This window comes from Caretta caretta, chromosome 1 (genome assembly GCF_965140235.1).
Source record: "Caretta caretta isolate rCarCar2 chromosome 1, rCarCar1.hap1, whole genome shotgun sequence".
Taxonomy (NCBI): domain Eukaryota; kingdom Metazoa; phylum Chordata; order Testudines; family Cheloniidae; genus Caretta; species Caretta caretta.
The window spans coordinates 111762411-111779934 of NC_134206.1; the positions used below are offsets into that span (position 1 = coordinate 111762411).

The window sequence follows — 17524 nt, forward strand, 5'->3', positions numbered from 1 at the left end:
TTTTTTTGAAAACTTAAGTTGCGGGGAGCTTGTATGTGAATGTTTCAGATCAACTTTGTACTGTTGCTAATCTTATCTTCACTGGTGGCTTGTTGAAGCATGCTGTTCTTGACATACAGGTCCTGTATAGTTTACAATGTCCCCTAATATATCAAATCTTGATGAGCCATTCAGAGTGGACTTCTGTAGTTTTTCTGGGCTTCTGAAGAAACAGGGTTCTGGGACAATGCACAGTGAAAACTCTTGAAGGTGTAATAAAGTGCAAATGCTAAGTGGATCCTGTAATCCTCCTCGTCCAACTGAGATGTGCTTCCTAGATTTCTGTTCAAAGCCATGTGAGTTGTGGAGTTAAGGGTTTGGCCTTTGACCAAATGGCCTTACTAAATTTTCATGGGATGCATGGCATTGGTTACAAGTAGCACTACATGGTCTGCTGGTGAGCTAACTTGGTAAAAACTGTTTTGATTGAGATGCTAATGCCAGGAGCTGAAACTAAACCACTGAGGGCATGTCTACCTGGCATGTTGGAGTAAGCCATCCAACCCAGGTCAACAGACCAGTGTTAATGGGGCTTGCTCTAGAGCTTTACACTACGACTCTTTCTCTGAAGCTTAGGGGTAGGGTTGGGCTTAAGAGCCTCAGCCCCAGCCCAAGCTGCAACTTGAAAGTACTGTCTGTGGCTGGTTTTAGAGCACTAGCCTGATCTCTCGACCCAGGTATGACCCGAGATGCCTCAGGTAGCCCACAATGAAAATGCCAAGGTCAGGGCATGCTGCTAAAAGGAGAGCAGATTCTGCCAAAACTGGTGGTTAACACTGTAGCTAGTCACCAACCAGCCACAAATTGCTCCTGACCCCCCACGCTGTATTATCAAGAAACAAAGCAAAATAAATCACACAGCCCCCTTTATTGCATTCCAGTTATCTGGCTCCCAATCAGCAAGTAACACCAAAGACTGGCTGTACAGGGTCAGACCAGAGGTCCATCTAGCTCAATATCCAGTCTTCCAACAGTGGCCAATGCCAGGTGCCCCAGAGGGAATGAACAGAACAGGTAATCATCAAATGATCCATCCCCTGTCACCCATTCCCAGCTTCTGGCAAACAGAGGCTAGGGACACATCCCTTCCCATCCTGGCTAATAGCCATTGATGGACCTATCCTCCATGAATTTATCTAGTTCTTTTTTGAACCCTGTTATAGTCTTGGCCTTCACAACATCATAATAGATGTCCAGTAAGGTGAGGAGTTATTTAAAACTCTACTTACTACACAAAATGTTCTTCTTATCCCCAAAGGGCCATCCACATTACCAGATCAGTACTAATCTGGATCTTACCCAAAATATGCTGCCAGCCAATGCTTTGGTATCTAAAATTAAAGGTTTTATTATAAAACAAAGAGAAGAGTTGTTAAATGGTCAAAACAACAGGGTGGATTTGATTTAAATCACTAGTCAGGAAGACTCGATTTAATCATGGATTTCTACATAAAAGTGCATTCTTGTTGGTTGTTATAACCTTAATACACATTCTTCACAACTCAGATGTAGGTCTAATTTTTAGAAGGTATACACACTATAAATTTTTTAAGTGATTTATTTTGACAACTTTTTAGATGAGTTTGACAGCTATATCAGAAAATGAATGATTGGTTATTTCATTTATCAGAGGTAATTGGAGCAGATATTTATGAAGTCATTGGGAGGTGAACTATCTCCAATTCAACAGGTTAATCATTAATATTTGGAGGATTTTCTTGCCATCCTATATGAGGAGGAGAACATCATCAGACAGACATTTAAATTTTTATTTAACTAAAACAATGTTATGTATCGTGGATTTTTTTTCTTCAACAGCAAACATATAATTTAATAAAGCAAGCATATGAATTTTTGAATTTAGTTAAACATTCAGGTTTTTTAAAATCAGGTTTGTTTCTGTAAAAATTGTTTTAACTAAAAAAAATGAAATATTAACACGCCCCCCCCAATTAACTCGACTATGTCAGCCACATCAACACGAGAAACTTAAAATATTGGCTTCTGCAGCTAACTCAGTCGTCTTCACCTTCATTTTCTTGTTTGTTCATAATTTGGAAAAGAAAAGCAAGCTTTCCTGCTTTTTCAGATCCCACATGATTTCTCAATTTGGAATGAATTAGTCCAAAGGAAGAAAATATTCTTTCTACACCGGCAGAAAAAGCTACTGCAGTTAAGAGTGAGATTATCACTTCAACAGTCTCTAAATCCAAGTGCTTAAGTGACTTCCACCAGTTCACTGGTGTTGCCTTTCTTTAAAACATCATCAGCAAACACATATTTCTTGAATGGTTCTTATTCCCAAACTGGGTCTCTTTTACAGCCTGCTGCCATTATAGGTTTTCCCTTCTAGCGAACGAATCGTATGGTAGATCTCAAATCAATAAAGGCTACACTCAGAAAGACCTCAGGACTTCTGGAAAATGCTGCTCAAACAGTTTCACTTCTGTTTCTACTGCCTGTCCTTCCCTTCTCACATTTATCGCCAGACTACTTCTCCTTGTCCAGATCTATTCCACCCCCAACAATCTTCTGTTCATTGAACTTTTGGAAACTTTGCACTTTTAGAGAGAGATAAGGGATTGACTCTGTGTACACAAATTTGCAGAGGACAATAGGGTGAGGTCTCTTATTTCTCACCTCTATATATTTATTTTAAAAACATTTTTGATGTTATCTATGATATCTGAAGACACAAATCCACAGTTTGAGAACTGCAAAACCAAGCACCTCTGATGGTATCTTCTAGACTGAGCACTGAGTCCCATTTGGTAGATAGATTAACCTAAATCTATACAGAAGCCCCTGGAATCCCATAAGATTTGGATACCTAATTCATGAACTATTAGGTTTTGTAAATGTGTTCTTTCTTAAACATTACATAAATATATTCTCTCTTACTATAGAATTAGAATTTATAATCCCTATTTCATGATGAGATATCTTTGAGCTATAATGTATCTTAATTAAAACCATCTTTTGATCAGTTTTTTCCTCAAAGCATTTTATCTAAAAAAAATCCAATTTACATTTTTATTTTTTTTAAATCATTGATTTTTATCCACCCTGCAAAGCAGTCAAATACGTACATATGACATCAGAGTTCGTAGCAGCACTGGTAAGTTTGCTGGCTCTTTGAAACACATCCACATGGATGGGTCTGTCAGTCCTTTGTTAAAGCTTCAGTTTGTAGAGAAGTTACTCTAGAGGTGAGAAGCAGGATAGAACACACAATGGAGAAGATGCAGCTGCTTGTTTTTTATATCCTTGCCATGTGGCTTATACATTGTCCCAAACACAAGCTCACATGGGCATGGAAAAGCATTTGGAGTCCATGTCTACAGACATGTTCCTACATGTTGTCCTGCTGACGCATAGGTGTAACCCCTGCCTTTTTTCAATGAGCTCATTGTACAGCTGATTGTCCTTCATGGGCCATTAAGCAGGCTAGATACTGCTGATGTCAATCTGTCTGGGAGCGTCCCCCAGAAACACAGCACAAGTTTGATATACAAATATACCACACATAATCAGGTTTATATGTATTGAGTTATGAATATCCTATTTAGCCAATCATAACTTTTCCAGTGATGCCTTACATGGCATATCTTGTATGATTCATTGCAATTTCATTGCAATTTTGTAATACTGATAGCAATAATATTATAAATGGTCACCTATATTCCATACAGTGTCACACTGGGCTTGGAGGCTTGCTGTAAAATGCTGCATAGATGTACCCTGAAAAGACACAATGCATAAAATTGTAGAAAAGTTACCTTGCTAGAGAGGCAACTAGCATTTTTTTCAGCTAAGCTATATGCCCATATTTTGATGGGATTATGGCTGTTTCTGGTACTAAAGATGCACACTTTTCCAGTAGCTATTTTCATTTTAACTACTGTCAGCTATATTTTTTTCCTACCAGGTCACATATAATTATTTTTAAATGATCAGTAGATTCAGAGATGGGTGTCGTGACCAATTCTGCTTAAGCATGTAAAAGAGTCCACTGCCAACCATAAAACCACAAAGCTTAGTACCACTTTTAAAACCTATCTGAATGCTTCATTGCATTATCTTTATACTGATTTGTACGTGTATTTCAAACTACTCTTTTATTCATTTGGTGAGACTTTGGTATGCCAAACATGATATTTATACCATACATTTTTTGTGCTTTTGCTTAGTACCTTGGAGGCATGTCTGTAGTTGAAATAGCCTTGGTTGTGTTGTGGATCACAAGCTGAGCATAATTGTATTTTTATTTTTTTTCTCCTTTGCTCAGCTTTTCTACCCTTCATTGGCAATGAATAACGTAGTACCAGGTAGTATGGACAGCCTAATTTTTAATGAAAATGTAACAAGTGTAGTAGCACTCCTTCCCTTTGATCCTAGAACATATATCATATTTGCAGCTGAAACATTCCACAGTCTGTTTCAGAGTAGCAGCCTGGACAAGAGTATCCGCAAAAAGAAAAGGAGGACTTGTGGCACCTTAAAGACTAACAAATTTATTTGTGCCACAAGTCCTCCTTTTCTTATTCCACAATCGGTAATGCATAAGAAACAGACAATCTTTGGCATTCAGGCTTGGGCGTGGCAATCTGCATTTTCATCAAGTGGAAGAAAAATAATTAAGGGTATTAAAATTCAGTTCATTTCTAGGTTGGTCAGATGGCCCTTTCTAAACAGCCATCTTGAAAAGAGCACTTACACGGGAAGTGAACTGCAAATATGTTCTGTGTGGGAAGGCATGCACAATTTCTGTATGAAGGCTGAAGGTGCATCAGATTGTTTTGTTTAGATTAGAATGTGAAGATGGTTCACTGAACCAGTTTGGTCTGCACCTCTTCTGTTATCTGTTTTTTTCTGAGGAGACGTTTCTGTTGAGTTCACTATCAGCCCTGAGTCTGAGGGTATTCCCCCCACCCCATCCCAAAGAAACAATGTTATTGTGGGCTATCAACCGGTCAAACATTTTTCATTATTTTTCTGCTCTTTTAGAGAGAGAATCCTGGTTTAAACTCTTGAGTCGAAACTTTTTAAGTTTCTGATACCAAATGGAACTTGATGTAACTTCACAATGACTTGTCAAACCACACAGGCAGCTGCTAAATGGCCTTTTTCTTGTTTTATTTAAGCTGGAAATGTTGAGTGAGACATTGTAGGAGACTTTGACCTTGTCTTTATAGTGAACTTGAGAGCTAAGAATCTACGTAAATATTTTCCCCCATAACTGATCTGAAACATTTATTACACTAACATGCTTGAAAATCACGAGTCAAAATTAAAAATGGAATCCTTTGTAAAACTTGCGCTGCATGTTGCTATTCCGCATGAATTCTGCCCTGCCTCTGTGGCAAGACTACATTTCTTTAGCTCTATATGGAATATGATGTAGCCCTTTCTGCTTTTTTACCTTTTGGCTAATAGTTTGGTTACCTTAGGGTAAAACACTTTTTTGGAGAGTATTTACGCTAGCCTTTACAAACCTGTTAACTACTGAGAGCAAATTGGCTATCAGTTAACTCATGGTGGAAGTCTAATATAGACTGCTAATTATTGGTATCTTTATCTAACACAACTGTGAAAAGTATAGCATAAAAAACCCTACATTCAATATTCTGTTCACATTTAATATATGCTGTATCACTTCCAATTGAGTTTGGAAGACCAAATACCTATTCGCATCAGTATACCACTTAGGATTTCACAGTTACTCATCCTTCCTCAGGAGGGAAGCCTGACCAGGCTGGGTGCTGCAGCAAATTCTCTTGTCCTCCTGGAATAAAGGGAATCTTTCAGAGTGGGGTTTTTTCAAACTTCCTCTGACTCTTTAGGTTCATCTACAGCAGAGAGGAAAAAATGTTGCTGCAGCTGCAATGACTGCAAACTACTTCTGTGTCTGTACAAAGCTTGCACCTGCACTGGCCCCCTGCATTCACTGTAACGCCAGTGAACGTGTAGTGATCAATGGCTCCATGTCTAGTTGGCAGCCGGTATCAAGTGGAGTGCCCCAAGGGTCGGTCCTGGGGCCGGTTTTGTTCAATATCTTCATAAATGATCTGGAGGATGGTGTAGATTGCACTCTCCGCAAATTTGTGGATGATACTAAACTGGGAGGAGTGGTAGATACGCTGGAGGGGAGGGATAGGATACAGAAGGACCTAGACAAATTGGAGGATTGGGCCAAAAGAAATCTGATGAGGTTCAATAAGGATAAGTGCAGGGTCCTGCACTTAGGATGGAAGAATCCAATGCACCGCTACAGACTAGGGACCTAATGGCTAGGCAGCAGTTCTGCAGAAAAGGACCTAGGGGTGACAGTGGGCGAGAAGCTGGATATGAGTCAGCAGTGTGCCCTTGTTGGCAAGAAGGCCAATGGCATTTTGGGATGTATAAGTAGGGGCATAGCGAGCAGATCGAGGGACGTGATCGTTCCCCTCTATTCGACATTGGTGAGGCCTCATCTGGAGTACAGTGTCCAGTTTTGGGCCCCACGCTACAAGAAAGATGTGGATAAATTGGAGAGGGTCCAGCGGAGGGCAACAAAAATGATTAGGGGTCTAGAACACATGACTTATGAGGAGAGGCTGAGGGAGCTGGGATTGTTTAGCCTGCAGAAGAGAAGAATGAGGGGGGATTTGATAGCTCCTTTCAACTACCTGAAAGGGGGTTCCAAAGAGGATGGCTCTAGACTGTTCTCAATGGTAGCAGATGACAGAACGAGGAGTAATGGTCTCAAGTTGCAGTGGGGGAGGTTTAGATTGGATATTAGGAAAAACTTTTTCACTAAGAGGGTGGTGAAACACTGGAATGCGTTACCTAGGGAGGTGGTAGAATCTCCTTCCTTTAGAGGTTTTTAAGGTCAGGCTTGACAAAGCCCTGGCTGGGATGATTTAACTGGGAATTGGTCCTGCTTCGAGCAGGGGGTTGGACTAGATGACCTTCAGGGGTCCCTTCCAACCCTGATATTCTATGATTCTATGACTGGAACAGGTGTTGCAGCTGCACCGGTGCAGCTGGTCTCTCCCTCCCACTCCCGGTTCTAATTGGGTCCGAAGGCAGTCGACGTTGGTCTACTCTTGGCTCTACCGTTGCTGTTCCCTGCTGTCCTTCTTGTGTTCTCCTCCCCCACCCCAGCCCACCCCCCCCCAAAAAAAGGTGGGGAGAGTTAGACTCATAACTTCATGTATGCTTGTATTGATTCTAACATACATGTCAGAAAACATCAAACCTAACCGGGAACTGTGCTGTTCTCATCTCCTGAGAAACAGGAGAGTTAACAAATGCACATTAAACACCTGCTTAAAATAAACCTTGCTGTTTGATGTCCCATGATCCAGGTACTGCTGTTCTCTCACATAGCTCTCTTCTCTCTCCTCAATCCTCTAACAAAGGGCTTGTACTGGATGTGCCCCTGGGATGCTATTACAGGGGGAGGGATTTGGAGGACCTGGAATGAATTCCTCTAGCAGGAGCTCTTCTCTCAACTCTGGTCTGGACCACTCCCCTGTCTGGATGTAGGAGGAAACGTTAAAGAAGCTGTTAATTCAGCTGTAAAACAGGGCCTTAGGCTGCAGGCTCTAGTCAGCCATTGAAGTGACTGTGGGTTGCAGGCTCTAACCCACAACCAGAAGTACAATAAGACAGACAAACACCTGAAATATTTAGACAAAAATCAAACCAAATTCCTCATCTCCTTGGAGCACTGTTCTACCAGTAAGCACCACACCACTTGGGGATATGCTGATGGACCACAGTCTGTCTGGCAGAAGGTGCAGGGTACTTCCTGCTATGCTCAAGCCATAGTATCTGCATACACAGCTCTTGCACGGTGGAAAACAAATGTTAACAGATCCAAATAACATACTGCTAATTATCCACCAGCTCCAGAGAGCTGTACAGAAGTTATAGGACAGACACCAACTTGCACAGGTTGTGTTGTGGCAAGTATTGTGTGTGCAGTGCCTTCATTTGCACACAGACTGGGTTTATGGTTATGGCATGCTGAACCATTGCAAGGTCATAGTATTCTGGCAATGTTTAGCTACGCTACTCTGAAATAATGCCTTTTTCCATAGCATAAAGACCTTAAGTGACACCTGTAACAGGACTTTCATACTGTAGTGAAACAGATTACAATGTGAGTTTTGAGTTGAGGTGGATTCTGGTGGCTAATCCCCTTCCTCCCCCACCAAAAGCATAAAACTACTAGGGGGAAACCCCAGCTGCGCAGACTATGTGAATTCAAGATAAACAAAACTACATATCATGAACTCTAGTTCTTTTTTTAAAAACTAATCTGCTGGCTTGAGATCTCTAGAATCATGGAACAACCTTAATAATGAAACTGCAGCAGCAGAGTAAATCATTAACTCCTGCAGGCAGCAATCTGGACAGTTTTCTTTGGGCACAGATACACGATCCAGACATCAAGATACTTTTGAACTGACCCTGGAATCTTTTTATTTAATTATTTTCTCCGGAGTCCGATCCTTGACCGTCTGGAGTCCGGACCATGACAAAAAATAATTGACTACCTATGGCATACACTGTAAACAACTGAAAACATGTTTCAACAAACATTTCAGTTTCCGTAAGCGCTAAACACTAGTTTTTTTTTCTCACTTAAAAAACCTGTTCTCTGTCAGAGGCAGGATATTGAATTTAGTGCACCCAATCTGGAAGGGTAAATCCTGTGTTACTTACATCTATAAAAGGTTGTAATATTTGAAGCTTTCTCTGAGGGTGGAGAAAAGGGCAATCCTGACATTCTGTTTTAGCATCAAGGGAAAGATACTTAGCAGTGAGAAGTTACACAACTAATATTGTTTCTCCTAGTGAATTGCCTGGTGGTCTGTGTGTCTCCACGTGATTATTTTGTATTTAACAGGGAACTGAAATGGTAACTAGTAACATAATACTCCACCATTGTGTTAACTTGGAGTCATAGCATAACAAAGGCAGTTCTGGAAATAAAGGCTCCTTTAGTAAGAGATTCAACATACACATGGAAACAAAGACTTCAGGTAGAAATATAAGTTGTACTGCTTTATTCAGATAGGCAACTGGTCAACAGGTAAAGATTCACAACTGGGCCTTCAGAAAATCATTCATATTTATCACTTGCATGTTTACCTGCATTAAGTTACAATTTCTTGAGTATTGTATTTATCTAGCTGTGGTGTAAATCAGTCTTTAAAATTACAATGTCTTTGAATTCATTTTACATTTCTCAAAGCTGTTATCCACCTTGCTCTGTACAGTAGTAGCGGTGCAATGAAAAATATTTCCCATGGAAATCACTGGCCTCTCTTTGCTTTCTGTGATAGTGATAAGGTTTCTCTTAAGCACTAGTCTCTAGAGCTATTTAATTATATACCCTGAAAGTAACCACCAACTTTATGGAACCAATGCTCTATTAGTTACAAATTGCAGCAGTCTTATTTGGAGGTGTCAGCTATTAAACTGACAGTCAGAAGGTCACATCACCAATTGCTTAAAGTAAACAGGAAAAAATAAAGGTCTGCTGAATTAGCCTGTACTACAGTAAGCACAAGCAGTGTTGTAATTGTATAGTATTCCTTAATGAGATACGTTAAGTAAGGCTCAGTTCTATAATAGAACTTCTTCCTAGCACTGACTCATTGTAGTACATTGGTGTGGGTGTGGATGTACGGTCCCTTCTTTGGCATTCTGACAGTTTATAAATTCTCTTACATCTTGTAGATGGGCTGAGACTGTCTCATGTTCGAAGCCGTTACAATCTGTACTGAAACTGTCCCCACAAAATCCACAAACAGCTTCTTCCTTGCAGACTCAAGGGGCTTGAGGCTGCCTTATTTTGGTTTCCTTGACTGTTTGTTTTTTCCTAACTCCCCTCCTTTCTGACTTGTCCTTTTGGCATGTTTTGTGTTCCCCTGCCACTGATCATCTTATACATCACTCTGCCCCTTCAATGACCTAATCAGCTCCCATAGTCTTGAGCTTACGCTGTCTACCCTCAACCTACTTCTGACTTCTTCCCCATGTCTATGCTTGCATATCCTTCTGGATGTCCTGTTAATTCCCTAAATTAAACCCAACAAAAGCTGAACTGTACTTTCCCTCCTAAATTAGCTCGACTCCTCACTTCATCGATAACTCCACTGTCTTCTGTCAGTCTCGTAATGCTGTAGTTACTCTTTCCCTCTCAGTAAATCTAGTCACTTCCTAACACTTCCCGTGGGTTCTCACTGGTTAAAATGCTGATTCATGCCATGGCATGAACTCTTACAGGGGCTACAGTAAACTGCTCTTCTCCTGCAACTTTCTCCTCCTACCTTGACATCACCTAGCAACTAAAACAATCCTCTTGCCACTTTTTAGCAGTTGAGCCGCCTCCTTTTGGCCTCTCATTCCTCTTTGCTTAAAGATCAGTATCCTCATCTTTGCTAAGGTTCCACTCCTGTCTCATCTTCCACTCTTGGTTTTGAACTTTCACCTTTTGGGGCTCTCTCCTTTCATTGTTGCTTCCTTCATCTCCAACTCTGACATTCATGCCTCTCTTCACATTGCTCTCCTTTGGCCTGGAGTGACATCCTTCCAGTGTGCCAAGCCTTCTCTCTCCCTGCAATCTCATATCAAACCCCATTGCTTTCCACTGCTGGCTTCTGTTTCTGTGCCACCTGATCTTAATTCTAATAGCATCATGTTTGTTTAAAGGCTAGAATTCCAGCAGTCTGACTGCATCTCAGTGGCACCTAAATATACTGTAGATTGTCAACCCATAATTCTTCACTCTTTTCATTTGTAGCTTTCAAAGCCCTTTCCAAGTATGGGCAAACCCCAGTATCCCTGTTTTACAGATGGGCAACCTGAGGCATAATTTAAATATAGTGCTGGATCCTCGGCTAATGTAAACCTGAGCTGTTTCAGAGTGTTTAATGGAGCCACATAGAATTGGTCAACTTTTTCCCCAAAAATGCAGCTTTTTGACTAAAACTTTCATGGAAAAGCCTCCAATTTGGTCAAATCTTCCTGATTTTATTGAAAAACTGAATGTTCATTGGTTTAAAAACTCCTAGTTTTTGGGAGCCAAAAAAAATGTTTATGAAAATCAAATAGTCCCTGGTTATGGCTTTCATTGGAAAAATGTTTCTCCCCCAAAGTTCCCTGTAAAGACACACACACAATCCTATGGAAAAATTGGCACTTCTCAACCAGCTGCAGAGCTGCCCTGAATTCTACCAGCTAAGGATCTGGCTTTTAATATGATAAAACCCTGGGTACTCTCTAGCAAGCTGGACCTAAATCCTGTGGCAAGACTCCTTGCTCTCTTTTAGCACTCCCGTGTAGAAAACTGAAATATCTGACAGATTCCAATTTTTTTTTTAATGGAAGCTTTTTAATTCAAGTGTGGAAACAATCCAGTATTCCTGGTTTTTAGTCAGCTTATTTGAAGCAGCCCCCAGCTTTTCAACACGCTTAACTATGAGGAGAAAAAAATCTGGTGCACAAACCTGCATCCTGGCTATTAGGGAAAGCTGGATTTGGATAGCTGGCTCTTTTGGTATTTAGGAAAGTGAGGAAGCAGTTTAGTTTTTTGGTACCCAGGAAGCTTTTGATACTGGGGGAGGCAATGGATTCCGTGTTGACTGGGTCAGAAGTGACTAAAACTCTGAAGCTGGAATTCATATGCCTCACTCTGACTTCTTTCATAGAAACATCTGGCCACACCCCAAAATTATGAACAAGCCCACTTGCTGGATGTTTCTGCTACAGTCAGCAGTTGACTAGTTAATTGGTCGTCTGGCTTCAGTGTTAAGGGCTGCATCCATTTCAGAATATCCGCAATGTTGGGGAGATAATGTTGCAAATGTTACTCCTGAGGAAATTCTGTGCCACTGTGTATACAGAATTTGTGCAGAAATTAATATTGTGGATGCAGAATTTCCTTTTTCTCCCACCGAAAAGGGCTACAGAGCTGCTGGCCGCCACTAGGGGCTGCTGGACCCAGCTCGCAAATAGAAGACACAGCTGGAGGGTTCCTGGGAGCTGTAGTTCCTTGCCTGCCCTGAAGGAAGGAGGCAGCATGCAGGAAACTTAGTACAAACCCAGGACACAGCATCGGGCTGTTTCTCCCTGTGGATCCCTGGGGGTTAGGCGGTGTGGGTGACTAGCCTGAGGGAGGCCCCGTGGATGGGCTCTGGGGGATATGGGGTGCAGGTTTCTGGGCAGGGGGAGGCCTGGTGGCAGTGCTTTGGGGGAGGAAGGGGCATGGGGGGGTAATCCCCACAGTTGGGCTGTGGTGGGGAGGGGGTGTGGGTGTCTAGGCTCTGGGGGGTACAGGGTGTGAGTGTCTAGACTGTGGTGGGCCCTGCAGCTGGGCTCTGGGGTAGGAGGAGGTACAAGTGTCTGGGCTGGGGGTTAGGGGGTACAGGTATGTGCCTGCCCCCCCCCCATGGGGCTCTGAGGGGGAGGAGGCAGAGAAACAGATTTCTTTAATGCTCTACTCCTGGAGGAATTTTTTTGTCTATATTGTTAGACATAGTTGCTGACAGATATTTTGAAATAAGTTATGTAATCGTGCCAGTTTCAATTATTTTGGTAGTGTTTTGACAAAATATGCAGAATTTTAAAACACGCACAGAATTTTTAAATTTTTTAGGTTCCGAATTCCCCCAGGAGTAAAATGTGAGCCCAGTGCAGTGCTACTGTCAAAATCACAAAGGTTTAGGTACTACCTCAAAGTGTGTGTTTTGTGATGAACCCTGATTGTGGAATCATGGAATAATGAAGATCCTGAAATATAAACACAGCTTACAAAAACTATCAATATTCGGTGTGATCAAAAGGCAACTAAACAGTGTCCTTCACCCTGCTAATCCTGACTGTGTGCCAAGTCATGTTGATGACACTTGCAAAATAGTCATACTGGTGAGATGGAATCAGATTGCTGCTTGGCTGTGTGTAGGTGCCTGGCTTTATCCCCACAACTCTTTCCCATCATGTATGGGGAAGGGAAGGAGAGTGACAGATTGTTTTTTGTCAAGGGCTTCTGGGTTGGTAAATTGAGAATGAGAGGATTCTTCATGAGTAGTGTGGGGGAAGGCAGGTGTCATTCCTATCCTCCTGCCCTTTTACTAACTAACCAACAACTCTTACCCATTTTAGCACTGACTTTTGTGTGTGTCAGCTGCTCCAGTGCTCCAGGTGAGGGCCAGACTGACATGTATTGGGAAAAATATTTGTTTCCACTACTAAAGGCAGTGGAATGGGAAACTGACCATTGGTAGCTTAAAAAGGCATTCTGTACTAAGATAATGGGAGAGATGGCTTCCACATGGAAGATTTAAAGTAGGGCTGTCAAGTGATTAAAAAAATTAATCGTCATTAATTATGCGATTAATCGCACAGTTAAACAATAGAATACCATTTCTTTAAATAAATGGTATGTTTTCTACATTTTCAAATATATTGATTTCAGTTACAACACAGAATACCAAGTGTACAGTGCTCACTTTATATTATTGATTATAAGTATTAGCACTGTAAAACAGCAAAATAAATATTATTTTTCAATTCACCTAATACAAGTACTGTAGTGTAATCTCTTTATCATGAAAGTTGAACTTACAAATGTAGAATTGTATAAAACAAAACACTGTTTTATTTTTGAATTCAATATAAAACTTTAGAGCCTGCAAGTCCGCCCAGTCCTATTTCTTGTTCAGCCAATCGCTCAGACAAATAATTTGTTTTGCATTTGCAGGAGATAATGCTGCTGAAAGTGAAAACAGGCATTTGTATGACATTGTTGTAGCCTGTATTGCAAGATGTTTACATGCCAGATGCGCTAAAGATTCATATGTCCCTTCATGCTTCAACCACCATTCCAGAGGATATGCATCCATGCTGATGACAGGTTCTGCTGAACAACGATCCAAAGCAGAGTGGATAGATGCATGTTCATTTTCATCATTTGAGTCAGATGCCACCAGCAGATGGTTGATTTTCTTTTTTGGTGGTTCGGGTTCTGTAGTTTCCGCATCAGAGTGTTGCTCTTTTAAGACTTCTGAATGCTCCACACTCATCCCTCTCAGATTTTGGAGGGCACTTCAGATTCTTAAACCTTGGGTTGAGTGCTGTAGCCAGCTTTAGAAATCTGATATTCAAGCTGCCTTTGTGTTTTGTCAAATCTGCTGTGTAAGTGTTCTTAAATCAAACGTGCTGGGTTCTCATCCTAGACTACCATAACACACACTACACGGCAGAATGCAGGTAAAACCATAGAGCAGGAGACGTGCAATTCTCCAAGGAGCTGAGTCACAAATTTAATTAACGCATGTTTTTAAACAAGCATCATCAGCATGGAAGCATGTCCTCTGGAATGGTGGTTGAAGCGGCATATGAATGTTTAGCGGCATAGCATATCTGGCACGTAAATACCTTGCAATGCTGGCTACGGAAGTGCCATGTGAATACCTGTTCTCACTTTCAGGTGACGTAAATAAGAAGAGGGCAGCATTATTTCCCATAAATGTAAAGAAACTTGTTAAGCCATTTGCTAAGAAAAACAAGAAGTAGGACTGTGTGGACTTGTAGTCTCTAAAGTTTTACTTTTTGTTGATGTTTGCAGTTATGTAACAAAAATCTACATTTGTAGGTTGGACTTTCACGATAAAGAGATTGCACTACAGTATTTGTATGAGGTTAATTGAAAAATACTATTTCTTTTGTCATTTTTACAATGCAAATATTTGTAATCAAAAGTAATATAAAGTGAGCACTGTACACTTTGTATTCTGTGTTGTAATTGAAATCAATATATTTCAAAATGTAGAAAAACATCCAAAAACATTTAATTTCAATTGGTATTCTATTAACAGCACAATTAAAATTGCGATTTATCATGATTAATTTTTTTGAGTTAATCGCATGAGTTAACTGCGATTAATCAACGGCCCTAATTTAAAGTATTTTCTTCCCCTGAAAGTACAGAAGTACTAACTAGTGTCTTCAGGACACACCCACAGATCTCTCTGCAGATAGAGATTAAACTGTTTTCATCATAGACTCTCCGGACCGTACCTTGTCACTTCAAGACTTTTATCTAAAGCTTTTCTTGCACTAGCTGGAGATTGTATGTGCTGGCCTTTCTCTTGGGGTCTAAAGTGAGCACTGTATGGGTATGTCTATATACATACAGTGCTGCAGTCGCGCAGCCAATGCAGCTGTGCTGTTGAAGCATGTGGTGAAGGTGCTCTATGCTGACGGGCCCATCAGCCTAAAACTACCACCTCCACAAGCGGCAGGAGCCGTGTCTGCGGGAGGGGCTCTCCCACTGATGTAGCGATGTGCACATGAGCGACATTGTTCCACTCCCGAGCGCTTATGTTGGTGTAACTTTCAAAACCTTGAGTGACACAAGTTTTGTTGACATAGCCTATTGTTTCTTCAAGTAGCACTTCGTTTGAAACTAACTTGCCACTCTTAACAGTGTTTTTACAGATGTCCTCTTCAGCATTTGAAGTGAAAGATCAGAGTGGTAAAGTCTGCATAATAGCTAATCTGTCAGTGTCCTTCTCAGTGGAATACACCACCAAGAGCAGTCAACAGGTAGGAGCAGTAGCTCAATGTTTACTTCTAATTTGCATTTTAAACAGGCAGACTGATGTTGGTGCAGGTGGGTTCTGTTAGGAGTTAGATCAGACATTAAGCCAGAAAAGCTGCTTGCGCAAACAATGCTCTTTAAATCTTTTATTTCTCCTGGCTTCTGGAATAATGGCTCTCTGACACTTTATTTCCTGAGTAGACTTTGGGAAGAACTAATAGTATGAAGACTGCCAGATGCTGCATGAACTTGGGTGATTTAATTTGTCAATTTGGGGTCCTAACATCGATACTAGAAATTGTTATATTTTGCTGCTGCTGAAGGGTGCATTTAATACTTCAGATTACATCATACACTAGACCAGTGGTCCCCAAACTGTGGGGCATGCCCCTCTAGGGGTGTGGAGGAATGTTCAGGGGAGGGGGGGAATGCAGCAGGGCCCAGGCTAGACCCCACCGGCACTGCCCAGCTCTGGTCCCAGACCCGGCTTCTGGGCGGGGGCATGGACAGGGATAAGGGCAGGGTGGGGGTGCAGTTGGGGGACCACTGCACTAACCATGAGCAGCAACGCTTAGTTTGCCTTACCTCTGTGTAGACAGTCTCTCAAATCCTGCAGATATTGCTGCTGGCTCCTTTCTTAAATTGTGACCTTCAGTTCAGTGGACAGCATGCCCTTCATACTGTGATTCTCTTGCTTTGTGTATGCACTTAATCCACTGTTATGCCAAGAAAAATTTTAGATCCTATGGACCGCTTCAGGAGAATTCTCTAGATGTCTGTCTGCCAGTTGTATAGCTGGACTCTACTTGAGTCTGTTTGTTTCTTTTTTTTTATGAGAGCTCCAGTGTATTGGGGCAATTGCTGAAGCTGTTAGGTTTGCCTATCCAGTTTGTAGCTCAGTTATTAGGTCAACAAATGATATGTGCTCATTAAATACCCATTTGAATATTTTAATTTCTACTGCTTTTAGTGTTCAGATGTGGTGGTGGTCTTCCTTTGGAGACCGCATGATACAGCTAGAGTTACCACCTAGCCAGGTTTTCCCAGCATTGTCCCTTTTTTGGTATCCGTCCCAGGAAATCTGTAAAGATGCTTAGTGTACACTGCAAGCTGTCTAGTCTTAGGGGCTCAGGATCATCCCGGATGTCTGTTTTTTGTATCTCAGAGGTGACAGCCCTAGGTCCAGTGGACAGGGCACTGGGTGGGGAGTTCAGACCTGGGTTCTATTGGCTCTGCTCTGCTACTGATCTGCTGTGGCCTTCAAATAATTTTTGCCTCTGTGCCTTAGTGTCCTCATCCGTAAAATGGGGATGATACCTACTTTAGCCCTTATATCTTAGGAGCTCTCAAAGCATTTTACAGAGGAAAGGAACTATTGCCCAAGCCAGTTTTTTCCATATATAAAGCAACATCTATAACACTGCATTGTCTGCATTATGCCAGTTTCAGTACAGCGCTGCCAATTGAATCTGCTTATTTCAGTTGAAATGAAGAGCTCTTCAGAAGCAGCTGCAAACTGTGTTTCTGTAAGATTGTTTTGCTTCCCTTCTTCTGAAACTTGGAACACTCACCTTCGAGCATACTATACCTTAGCTTAGTTCATATCTGTCTCATAAATATACCATCCCTAAAGCTGAGAGTAGGTAGCTTTAGCAATTTAAAACCTTTTTGCATGACTTCTACAAAAAAGTCTTCAGCAGTCTCAGTGAGGAGTTTGTTGGTTCAAAGTCTGTTGTCCACATTCTTCATACATTCCAGTGTACTTTATTTGAAATGTTGCTTTAGTTCTAGAATTGAAAGATAGTTAACTTGTCTACAAATGAACTGCTGTTACTTTGTGCTTCACTTGACTTGATCCAGATTTTACACTAACAAAATAATTAT

The 17524-nt window shown here is 41.3% G+C and overlaps 2 protein-coding genes across 7 annotated transcripts in view; one reads left to right on the forward strand and one right to left on the reverse strand.

Annotated features, from left to right (window-relative positions):
* The window catches only part of LAMP1 (lysosomal associated membrane protein 1), a 32973-nt gene that overhangs the window by 2347 nt on the left and 13102 nt on the right, over positions 1-17524 (forward strand). The window contains exon 2 of the mRNA XM_048855857.2: positions 15527-15645. Coding sequence (XP_048711814.2) covers positions 15527-15645 — 119 coding nt within the window. The remainder of the gene's footprint in view (positions 1-15526; positions 15646-17524) is intronic.
* Positions 1582-17524, reverse strand: part of GRTP1 (growth hormone regulated TBC protein 1) — a 90258-nt gene continuing 74315 nt past the window's right edge. Inside the window, exons 9-11 of one of the 6 annotated variants that reach the window (XR_007357420.2) lie at positions 5724-5824; positions 3717-3780; positions 1582-3242 (exon numbers count right to left, since the gene is read on the reverse strand). The gene's annotated coding sequence lies outside the window, so the exon portion shown is untranslated. Of the gene's footprint in view, positions 3781-5723; positions 5825-17334; positions 17428-17524 lie in introns of those variants that run through there. The other 5 variants (XR_007357417.2, XR_007357416.2, XR_007357419.2 and 2 more) reach the window with 5 other exon arrangements.